This window comes from Somniosus microcephalus, chromosome 27 (assembly GCF_052327205.1).
Source record: "Somniosus microcephalus isolate GS21.2 chromosome 27, FLI_Smic_1.0, whole genome shotgun sequence".
In the NCBI taxonomy this organism is placed as follows: Eukaryota; Metazoa; Chordata; class Chondrichthyes; order Squaliformes; family Somniosidae; genus Somniosus; species Somniosus microcephalus.
In genome coordinates, this window is record NC_141013.1 from 40,887,071 (window position 1) to 40,899,116 (window position 12,046).

At 42.3% G+C, this 12,046-nt stretch overlaps 1 protein-coding gene across 2 annotated transcripts in view; it reads right to left on the reverse strand.

Moving 5' to 3' along the window:
* The window catches only part of cfap161 (cilia and flagella associated protein 161), a 79,772-nt gene that overhangs the window by 11,344 nt on the left and 56,382 nt on the right, over window positions 1–12,046 (reverse strand). For both annotated transcript variants that reach the window (XM_085968874.1, XM_085968873.1), the window contains 2 exons: window positions 10,007–10,088; window positions 9,669–9,827 (listed from right to left, as the gene is read on the reverse strand). In XM_085968874.1, coding sequence (XP_085825000.1) covers window positions 9,669–9,827; window positions 10,007–10,088 — 241 coding nt within the window. The remainder of the gene's footprint in view (window positions 1–9,668; window positions 9,828–10,006; window positions 10,089–12,046) is intronic.

Consider the following 12,046-nt stretch of genomic DNA (forward strand, 5'->3'; position numbering starts at 1 on the left):
AAGTCTAAATACACTACGTCCACTGGTTCCCCTTTATCCACCCTGTATGTTACTTCCTCAAAAAACTCAAGCAAATTTGTTAAACATGACTTCCCCTTCATGAAACCATGCTGAGTTTGCCCTATTAAATTATGTTTATCCAAATGTCCCGTTACTGTCTCCTTAATAATGGACTCTAACATTTTACCAACCACAGATGTTAGGCTAACAGGTCTATAGTTTCCAGCCTTCTGCCTACTACCCTTTTTAAATAAGGGTGTTACATTAGCAGTTTTCCAATCTGCCGGGACCTTTGCTGAGTCCAGTGAGTTTTGGAAAATTATTACCAATGCATCCACAATCCCTACCGCTACTTCCCTCAAGACCCTGGGATGCAAGCCATCAGGTCCAGGGGATTTATCCGCCTTGAGTCCCATTATTTTACCAAGTACCACTTCCTTAGTGATTTTAATTGTATTTAGTTCCTCCCCCCCTAGAGCCCCCTGTTTGTCCAGTGTTGGGATATTCTTAGTGTCCTCTACTGTAAAGACTGATACAAAATAATTGTTCAGTGTTTTTGCCATCTCCATGTTTCCCACCATTAATTTCCCGGTCTCATCCTCTAAGGGACCAACATTTACTTTAGCCACCCTTTTTCTTTTTATATAACTATAGAAACTTTTACTGTCTGTTTTTATATTTTTTGCTAATTTACTTTCATAATCTATCTTCCCTTTCTTAATCAATCTTTTTGTTATTTTTTGCTGTCTTTTAAAGACTTCCCAATCTTCCATCCTCCCACTAGATTTGGCTACCTTATATGCCCTTGTTTTTAGTCGGATACTATCCTTAATTACTTTACTTAGCCACGGATGGCTATCTTTTCTTTTACACCCTTTTTTCCTCAGTGGAATATATTTTTTTTGGAAGTTGTAAAATAACTCCTTAAATGTACACCACTGGTCATGTACCGTCTTACCCTTTAATCTATTTTCCCAGTCCACTCTAATTAATTCCGCTCTCATACCTTCATAGTCTCCTTTATTCAAGCTCAGCACGCTTGTTTGAGATCCAACCTTCTCACCCTCTAATTGAATATGGAACTCAACCATGTTATGGTCACTCATTCCAAGGGGATCCTTTACTAGGACATTTTTAATTAATCCTGTCTCATTACACAGGACCAAATCTAAGGTTGCTTGCCCCCTGGTCGGTTCAGTTACATACTGCTCAAGAAACCCATCCCGAATACACTCAATGAACTCTTCCTCAAGGCTGCTCTGCCCAATTTGATTTGTCCAGTTAATATGATAATTAAAATCCCCCATAATTATAGCTGTTCCCTTATTACAAGCCTCAACTATTTCCTGATTAATACTCCGTCCAACAGAGTTGCAACTGTTCGGAGGCCTATAGACTACACCCACTCGTGTTTTTTTCCCCTTATTATTCCTTACCTCCACCCAAACTATTTCACTATCCTGCTCCTTTGACCCAATATCATTTCTCTGTATTATAGTGATTCCTTCCTTTATTAACATAGCCACCCCACCTCCTCTCCCTTCCTGCCTGTCCTTCCTGATTGTTAAATAACCTGGTATGTTTAATTCCCAGTCATGGTCACCCTGCAGCCATGTTTCTGTAATGGCCACAAGATCATACCCATGTGTCATTATTTGTGCCGTTAACTCATTCATTTTGTTACGAATGCTACGTGCATTCAGATAAAGAACTTTCAAATATGTTTTGTAACACTTAGTTCCTGTTTTTTCCCTTTTTAGTACTTTACTTTTTACTCCATACCTTCTGTCCCTTCCTGACACATTCTGTTTTTTAATTCCCCCACTGCTACCTAAGTCTATGACCTTCTCTGTTGTCATTTCTATTATTTGCTCTCTAGAAACCTCCCCCCCACTAATTAGTTTAAAGCCCTCTCTACAGCCCTAGTTATATGATTCGCCAGGACTCTAGTCCCAGCACTGGCCAAGTGGAGTCCGTCCCAACAGAACAGCTCCCTCCTGTCCCAGTACTGGTGCCAGTGTCCCAAGAAGCAAAACCCATTTCTCCCACACCAGTCTTTGAGCCACGCATTTAACTCTTTAATTTTATTTATCCTAGCCAAATTCGCTCGTGGCTCAGGTAATAACCCAGAGATTATTACCCTTGAGGTTCTGTTTTTTAATTTGACCCCTAGCTGCTCATACTCCTTTAACAGAACCGTCTTCCTTGTCCTATCTACGTCGTTTGTACCAACATGGACCACGACAACTGGATCCTCCCCCTCCCACTGCAAGTTTCTTTCCAGCCCAGAAGAGATGTCCTTAACCCTGGCACCAGGCAGGCAACACAGCCTTCGGGACTCCTGCTCTTGACTGCAGAGAACCCTATCTATCCCCCTAATGATACTATCCCCTACCACTACAACATTTCTTTTTACTCCCTCCACTTGAATGGCCCCCTGTACCACGGTGCTGTGGCCAGGTTGCTCATCCTCCCTGCAGTCCCCGCTCCCGCCCTCACAGGGAGTAAGAACCTCGATCCTGCTGGACAAGAACAAGGGCTGCGTCTCCTTCAACGCTACATCCTGGATCCCTGTACCTTCCTCACTCGTAGTCACACCGTCCTGTCCCTGACCACGGACTACATCTGCAGTAATTAACTTCATAGTTGTGACCATCTCCTGAAACATAGAGTCCAGGAACTTCTCCCCCTCCCTGATGTGTCGCAGTGTCCGAAGCTCGGTCTCAAGCTCCATAACATGGAACTTGAGTTCCTCTAGCAGCAAACACTTGTCGCAGATGTAATCACCGTTAGCCTCAATGGGGTTCACCGGCTCCCACATCTCGCAACAGTAACACATCACCTGCTCCATTCTATATAATTAATTTAATTTCTTATTATTAGTTATGAAGACCCTGCCCGGATATATATGATAATATCACACCACTATTCAATAGGACTTACCAACTTAAAGGTATGAAAAAGAGAAGGAAGAAAACCAACCAACCAGCTGATCACCAACCTCCTCCTTGAATACTGTCTGTGGAGCCTGTTTGGTTGACTCGTCTCGCTGCTCCGCCTCCGCAGTGCTGTCTAAGCCTGGGAGTGGAGAATAAAACAGAGCAAAAAACACACCCTCACCTCCCACTTGTCCGAACTCTCCCACTTAGCAAAACTCCAACAGCACTCAATGCACAAAGCACTCCATGCACTGCACTAGCCCCTCCCCTTTTATACCCGGATTCTACTTCCTGTTTAAACTGCCCAAGAGTTTAAAAAACCCTTAAAAATTAAACTTACTTCAAATAATTGACTTCTTAACACACTAAAATTCACAAAATACACTTAAATGATTTTTCTCCCACTTAGCAAAACTCCAACAGCACTCAATGCACAAAGCAATTAGTTAGAAGAAATCCCAACTCAACCAACACTGGATGTTGGACAAACAGTCTGATGGCACAGAAGCAGTGGAGTGTCGATGGAGGTAGTGGAGAGGTAGAGTTTGCTATCATCATAGACATATATGTTGAAGCTGACTGCATGTGTGTAGGTGATGTCACCAAGGGTTAGCATGGAGACGAGGAAGAGGACTGAGCTAAGGATAGATGCTTGGAAGAATTCCTAAGGTGCTGTTGCAAGGGTGGGGGAGAGGAGCCTTCACTAAAGATGCCCGAGACATGAAGGTAAGAAAGGAACCGAGCATGGGATATCCCACCAAGCTGACCAGCAGAGCAGAGGTATTGACGTATAGCTTGGTTGAGCTGCTGGAGGCTGCAAAGCGATTGAGGAGAACAAGAAAGGATAACGCACCACAGTTAGGGTCACAGAGGATGTCGTGTGATTGGTTAGGGCCATTTTGGTGCTGTAGGAGAGGCAGAAATCTGATTGGAAGGATTCAAACAGGGAGTTGCGGGAGAATTAAGCATGGATCTGGGAGGCAACAACATGTGCAAAGACCTTGGAGAGGAGAAGAGGTTGGAGATGGGGTAGTAATTAGTGAGGGCAGATGGGACAGGGGTCTGTTTTTTAACGAGGGGGGTTTAAAAGGGGAAAGGGTCAGTGCCTGAGAAGAGGGAACCAGGAAGGGAAGTTGGGTGGTCAGGTGTTCCATGGGAATAGTGCAATAATGGCAAAATATGATGTTTGCAGCTTGTCAAACAGATCAGACTTCCCTAGTAATAAGAAATTGAATTTACATTGCATCTTATAACGTCATCAGGACATCCCAAGATGTTTCATAACAAAGATCCCACAAACAGCAAATGAGATAAATGACCAGTAAATCGGTATGGTGGTGGCTGGCTTAGTGGAGGTTGGCCAGGATATCAAGAGAGCTCCCTGTTCTTCAGATTTCACCATGGGATCTTTTATGTCAACCTATATAGGCAGACAAGACCATGGTTTAATGTCTCATCTGAAAGCTGGCACCATAAGAACATAAGAAATAGGAGCAGGAATGGGCCACTTGGCCCCTCGCGCCTGCTCCGCCATTCAATAAGATCATGGCTGATCTTGGGCTCAAAGCCACTTCCCTGCCCGCTCCCCATTACCCTTCACTCCCTTATCTTGCAAAAATCTGTCTATCTCCACCTTAAATGTATTTAATGACCCAACCTCCACAGCTCTCTCGGACAGAGAATTCCACAGATTTACAACCCTCGGAGAGAAGAAATTCCTCCTCACCTCAGTTCTAAAAGGGTGACCCTTTATTCTGAAACTATGCCCCCGAGTTCTAGATTTCCCCACGAGGGGAAACATCCTCTCTGCATCTACCGTGTTGAGCCCCCTCAGTATCTTATATGTTTCAATAAGATCACCTCTCATTCTTCTAAATTCCAATGAGTATAGGCCCAACCTGCTCAACCTTTCCTCATAAGTCAACCCCCTCATCTCTGGAATCAACCGAGTGAACCGTCTCTGAACTGCCTCCAATGCAAGTATATCCTTCCTTAAATAAGGAGACCAAAACTGTACACAGTACTCAAGGTGTGGTCTCACCAATACCCTGTACAGTTGTAGCAGGACTTCCCTATTTTTATACCCCAACCCCCTTGAAATAAAGGCCAACATTCCATTTGCCTTTTTGATTACTTGCTGTACCTGCATGCTAACTTTTTGTGTTCCATGCACAAGGACCCCCAGGTCCCTCTGAACTGTAGCATTTTGTAATCTCTCTCCATTTAAATAATAATTTGCTTTTTTATTTTTCCTGCCGAAGTGGATAGCCTCGCACTTTCTCACATTATACTCCATCTACCAAATGTTTCCCCACTTAGCCTGTCTATATCCCTTTGCAGATTCTTTGAGTCTTCTGCACAACTTGCTTTCCCACCCATCTTTGTATCATCCGCAAACTTGGCTACATTACACTTGGTCTCTTCATCCAAGTTATTAATGTAGATTGTAAATAGTTGAGGCCCCAGCACCAATCCCTGTGGTACCCCACTAGTTACCGTTTGCTAACCGGAAAATGGCTCATTTATCCTGACTCTCTGCTTTCTGTTAGTTAGCCAATTCTCTATCCATGCTAATATATTACCCCCCAACTCTGTGAGTTCTTATCTTATGCAGTAACCTTTTATGTGACACCTTATCGATTGCTTCTGGAAATCCAAATACACAACATCCACTGGCTCACCCTTATCCACCCTGCTCGTTACATACTCCAGCAAATTTGTTAAACATGATTTCCCTTTCATAAAACCATGCTGACTCTGCTTGACTGCATTATGATTTTCCAAATGCCCTGCTACTGCTTCCTTAATGAAGGACTCCAGCATTTTCCCAACGACAGATGTTCGGCTAACTGGTCTATAGTTTCCGGCTTTCTGTCTCCCTTTCTTAAATAGGGGTGCTACATTTGCGGTTTTTCAATCCACTGGGACCTCTCCAGAGTCCAGGGAATTTTGGTATATTGCAACCAATGCATCCACTATCTCTGCAGCCACTTCTTTTAAGACCCTGGGATGCAGGCTATCTCGTCCAGGGAATTTGTCATCTTTTAGTCCCATTATTTTACCAAGTACTTTTTCCTTAGTAATAGTGATTGTCTTTAGTTCCCCCCTCCCTGTGGCCCCTTGATTATCCATTATTGGGATGTTGTTAGTGTCTTCTACCGTGAAGACAGATACAAAATATTTGTTCAGAGTCTCTGCCATTTCCCTGTTCCCCATTATTAATTCCCCATTCTCATCCGCTAAGGGACCAACGTTTACTTTAGCTACTCTCTTCCTTTTTATATACCTGTAGAAGCTCTTACTTTCTGTTTTAATATTTCTTGCCAGTTTACTCTCATAATTCATCTTCTCTCTCTATTATTTTTTTAGTCATCCTTTGCTGGTTTTTAAAAATTTCCCAATCCTCTGGCCTCCCACCAATCTTGGCAACATTGTATGCCTTTGTTTTCAATTTTATACCATCCTTTACTTCCTTAGTTAGCCACGGATAGTGCTCCCTTCTCTTAAAATCTTTCTTTCTCACTGGAAAATATTTTTGTTGAGTTATAAAATATCTCCTTAAATGTCCGCCACTGCATTTCAACTGTCTTACCTTTTAATTTATTTTTCCAGTCCACTTTAGCCAGTTCTGCCCTCATGCCATTGTAATTGCCTTTGTTTAAGATCAGGACACTGGTTTGGGATACAACTTTCTCACCCTCCAACTGAATTTGAAATTCAACCATGCTATGATCACTCTTTCCTAGAGGATCCTTTACTATGAGATCATTTATTAATTCCACCAACACCACCAACAATGCAGCACACCACTGCACTGAAATGTCAAATTAGATAATACAGTCAAGCAGTAGTCAAATTGTCACAGATGTGTAGCATTTGTGCCATTACACGCTTATTTTTATAGTTTTATTTTCACAGCATTTTATTTTTTTACAAAATTAGTTAGCAAGAGGAAAGTTGGTCATAGTGTAAGAAAGCAAGAGTAATGATAGCACCATCATCTGCAGTCAGATGGCTTGTGAATGGAGATAAACACAGGTTGAAGTTGCATCATTACCTCCACCATGCTTATGTGATTCAGTACTTACTTGTATCCACTTGTGGGCACACCTTGGTTACCACTCCAGACCCGAGCCCTCTACTGCTATTCCTCTTCTTCAGCTTTCTTTAGGCTCTGCTCTCGTTTCTGCTCTTCTTCCCCATGCCATCTTTTATCTCCCCCCACCCCCCCGACTCTGACAACAACCTTCCCTGACCTTACATCACTCCTCTGCTTATCTTCTCTATGCTGCAGTGCCAGGCTCGATTCCCATATGAGTGTGCCCACCACCCACATCTGTTCCTCTCTTGACATCTAAGACAGAGCCCATTATGGCGCCCGCCATTTGCTCTAAATTCACCACCATACCATCCTCTCGAAACCATTTCCTTCCATATAAGCTCTCATCAAACTTCATGGCCACACCCTTGACCTTGCCAGCTTCCCTGACCTCACTGCCCCAGTGATCTTGGTCACCAGTAAGACTACCTGCATCCACTTAATTGTATCCCTACCACCCACAACCCCTATCCTCTTTCAATCCCACTTTCTTCTGCATCGACCCATGGAAAAGGTTCTCTGCCAAACCGCATACGCCTGTCTCTCAATTGCCTAGACTTTGACCCTCGATATGCCAAGATACTTCTGCAGCTGTTGACATGCTCAACAAACCCCTCAGCTCTATGCATTGTGCACAAAACACACACATGGAGTGCTGTTCACGGCTTCCCACTGCTAGTGTGATTGTTAATCTTTGAAAATAGCTGAAAAAATAGACCGATCCTTTCAATCATCAGAATGTGAATTAGGCAGCGGCGATGGTTTCAGCTTTCAAATACTTAACTTTCTTGCTTTAAAAGTTTAACTTTTTGACTTCAAACCAGCTGCTTTTATACTCTGGCTAATGACAATCCTTTCTGGTATGACATTCCTTCTTCCAGGTGACTTTTGATGGGTGATTGCCAAATGTCCTTCTTTCTATAGTTAGCAGGAAGGTGACTTGGCCCTCAAACAGTAACTAAAAACTTCATTAACTTAGAGGAGCACAGTAATAGGACACTGAACTTGGATTAATGGATAGACCCACATGATGGGCTCAGCTTTCTGACGTTTACCCATGTTTTTGGCACAAGGCAACACCTCAGGTATGCAGCCGAGTCACAACTAAAAATCTCACTGCTAAAATTTGTGCAGTGTTGATATCTCTAAATACATAGTAAGTTGAAGTACAGGAAGATGCCGAGTTATAGGGAGAGCAAGGTACCACACAAAAGGTTGTTACACAAGATTAGGGCTCATGGGATTGAGGGTAATATATTAGCATGGATTGAGGATTGGTTAACAGGCAGAAAACAGAGAGTAGGAATAAACAGGTCATTTTCAGGATGTCAGGCTGTAACTAGTGGAGTGCCGCATGGATCAGTGCTTGGGCCTCAGCTATTTACAATCTATATCAATGACTTGGATGAGGGAACTGAGTGTAATATATCCAAGTTTGCGGACGATACAAAGCTAGGTGGAAAAGTAAGCTGTGAGAAGGACACAAAGGGATATAGACAGGTTAAGTGATTGGGCAAGAAGGTGGCAGATGGAGTATAATGTGGGAAAGTGGGAAATTATCCACTTTTGTAGGAAGAATGGAAAAGCAGAATATTTTTTATAGGTGCGAGACTGGTACATGTTGGTATTCAGAGGGATTTGGGTGTCCTTGTACACGAATCACTGCAAGTTAACATGCAGGGAGAGCTAGCAATTAGGAAGACAAATGTTAGCCTTTATTGCAAGGTGGTTGGAGTATAAAAGTAAAGAAGTCTTGCTGCAATTATATAAGGCTTTGGTGAGACCACACCTAGAGTGCTATGTACAGTTTTGGTCTCCTTACCCAAGGAAGAATATACTTACCTTAAAGGGGGTGCAACGAAGGTTCACTAGATTGATTCCTGGGTTGAGAGGGCTGTCCAATGAGAAGAGATTGAGTAGAATGGGCCTATAGTCTCTGGAGTTTAATGAGAGGTGATCTCATTGAAAAGTATAAAATTCTCAGAGAGCTTGACATGGTAGATGCTGAGAGGCTGTTTCCCCTGGCTGGAGAGTCTAGAACTAGGGGTCATAGTCCTAAGATAAGGGCTCGGCCATTTAGGATTGAGATGAGGAGAAATTTCTTCACTCAGAGAGTTGTGAATCTTTGGAATTCTCTACCCCAGAGGGCTGTGGATGCTCAATCGATGAGTATATTCAAGACAGAGATCGATAGATTTTGGGCACTGAGGGAGTTAAGAGATATGGGGATAGGGTGGGAAAGTGGAGTTGATGTAGAAGTTCAGCCATGATCTTACTGAATGGCGGAGCGGGGTCGAGGGGCCGTATGGCCTACTCCTCTTCCTATTCCTTATGTTCTCACTAGCTTTGCATCGCTCTGACATAGTCAGCACAGATACAATGGGTCCCTTCTATGCTTCTAAATGTCTGGCATTAGATGCCTATAATGTTCAGTTGATAGGTATTTGGTAGATCTAGAATCTGTTTCATGATTACCTATTAACCTTATAGAATACCCTACTTAGGAATTCAAAAATACAAATTGTAAATCATAGAAAATCTTTACTCTTTATAATATTGAAGTGGATTATAAAGATTAGTTTAAAGAACTATCCTTAATAAAACACAGAACAATTTTTAAATGTCCATACTAGCACTGGGTATCCGTCGTATTCGAGGCGCATCTGTGGGTCCAAGTACAGGACCTGCCAAGAACACAGGAACGTGAGCTGGTCCGTCAAATTCACGAGCTGCATCCGAGAATTTCTGGCAAACTTCAGAAATAATTTGATATCACTTGTCAGATAAAGCTGTAAAAAGAAAACCGTTTGTGGCTTAGTGCAACGATCACGAGGATAAATAATGAAGCAAACATCCACAACTGGATCCTCTCTGTTCATTCTTACAGGCAGCAATCAGTTTGTTATAAAAATGATGGTAGTCTTTGGAAACTGATCAGAAATCTACTGCAAATCACGAGTTAATGTACCTGCCCAGTGGTCCCTTCCAATGTTCTGAGGGCGAAGCTCTGTCCATATCGGAGAGGATCACCAACACAACTGCCATCAATACTGACAAAAAAAAACAATTAGTGTGAGTGTATGAAACGCAAACATTGTACAGAATATTTCATAAAGCCAGTTAGAGTGTAATGTTACAATGTATTTTATCGTTTAGCTTAGGATTTTACTTAAAGCTATTACAAACTAAGCTATATTATTCTCCAATTTAGAATGTTTCTTCTAGTTTATACACCACAAATATGTTGTCATTCTAAAAGGGTTACAATGCAGGTCACTGATCCACACTGGCCTCACTTATCTAGTTTGCCCAATGACTGTTGTAACCAAAAAAAAGTATGTGTCCTGTAACACAGTACAATATTAGCATCTTTAATGATACATACCATCAGCAAAATAAATTAGGCCAAAGAGAAAGAAAGAAAGACTTGCATTTCTATAGCGCCTTTCATGACCACCGGACATCTCAAAGCACTTTACAGCCAATGAAGTATTTTTGAAGTGTTGTAATGTGTAATGAGGGAGCAACTAATACATTCACAAAATACCTGCACTCATAGCACCCACTATGTCTTGCTTCACTTGTCCAGCTAGCATTGTTCTGTGGAATTGCCATTAATGTCACTGCTACAAAGAATCTCTCCATCTACCAACTTGAGTCTGGCAGTCAAAGTCTGGCCCCCCATTCAGACGGAGATATTGGCTGCCTTCTAAAGTTGTAAAAAAAAATGTCCGGGTCAAACCAACAAAGCGTGAATTACTTTTAATGCATTGGATTTGCGCTTGCCTGGCTTACAGACTATTCATTGTATACAAATATATATTTCTTAAATTTAAAGAAAAAAAAGTTGTCATTTGAGAAATAATTTAGTGTTCTCCCCTTTTCTTTAGATCTCCCCCTGGCCAAAAAAAGGGGAGAACACTCGCCTTTGAGTCAGAAGGTTGTGGGTTCAAGTCCCACTCCAGAGACTTGAGCACAAAATAAATCTAGACTGACACTCCAGTGCAGTGCTGAGAGAGTGCTGCACTGTCAGAGGTGCTGTTTTTTGGATGAGCCGTTAAAACCAAGGTCCCGTCTGTCTTCTCAGGTGGATGTACAAGGTCCCATGGCACTATTTCGAAGAAGAGCAGGGGAGTTATCTCCAGTGTCTTGGCCAATAGTTATCCTCAATCAACATAACAAAAACAGATTATCTGGTCATTATCGCATTGCTGCTTGTGAGAGCTTGCTTTGCGCAAATTGCCGCCTTTACTACATTACAACAGTGACTACACTTCAAAAGTACTTCATTGGCTGTAAAGCGCTTTAGGACGTCCTGAAGTCATGAAAGGCGCTATAGAAATGCAAGTTTTATTTTCCCTGAACCTCTGCCGTTAAAGCTTCCCTAGCTTTTTGTGAGCGGCCCACTTGCCGATTATCTCCTCCATGTGGCAAAATGGCTGGCCTCGGCTCGATTTTTTTTTTTTACCTGCTGGCATGATCAAAATTGGAACATCACCAAGTGCCTGCAAACCTGCTTCCACCCATTTGACAGGTTGAAGCGCTAATGTGCTGGGTCACTGCACCAATCTATATTTATCTTTTCCATAATTACATGAACAGTACTAATACTTCAAACTGTGTCACTTCCAAATGTAAATGTGTGGATTACTGAATACTTTTAATTAAGTTACGCTGCTAGCTGCAGTTATAATGTACTTTTATTGTAGTTCTATGATGTAGTAGTATCATGAGCAGCTTATCTATCTATCTATATATATAAACGGATCGTTCTTTCTGTCTGTCTATCTGTCTGTCCTTCTGTCTGTCTGTCTGTCCTTCTGTCTGTCCTCACGTGTGCGTCTGTCCGGCTATGCGCTCGAAAGTTACAGAGCGTACCTACGCGTGCGTTACGTCGAAAGAAAGCTCACCATTCCAAAACGATTGTAAGCGTATTTACGTTTCGGCCGGACAAAAATTGCGCCCGCGGTATCCGAAAAACGGTCAAAATTCCACTCATTAGCATCTC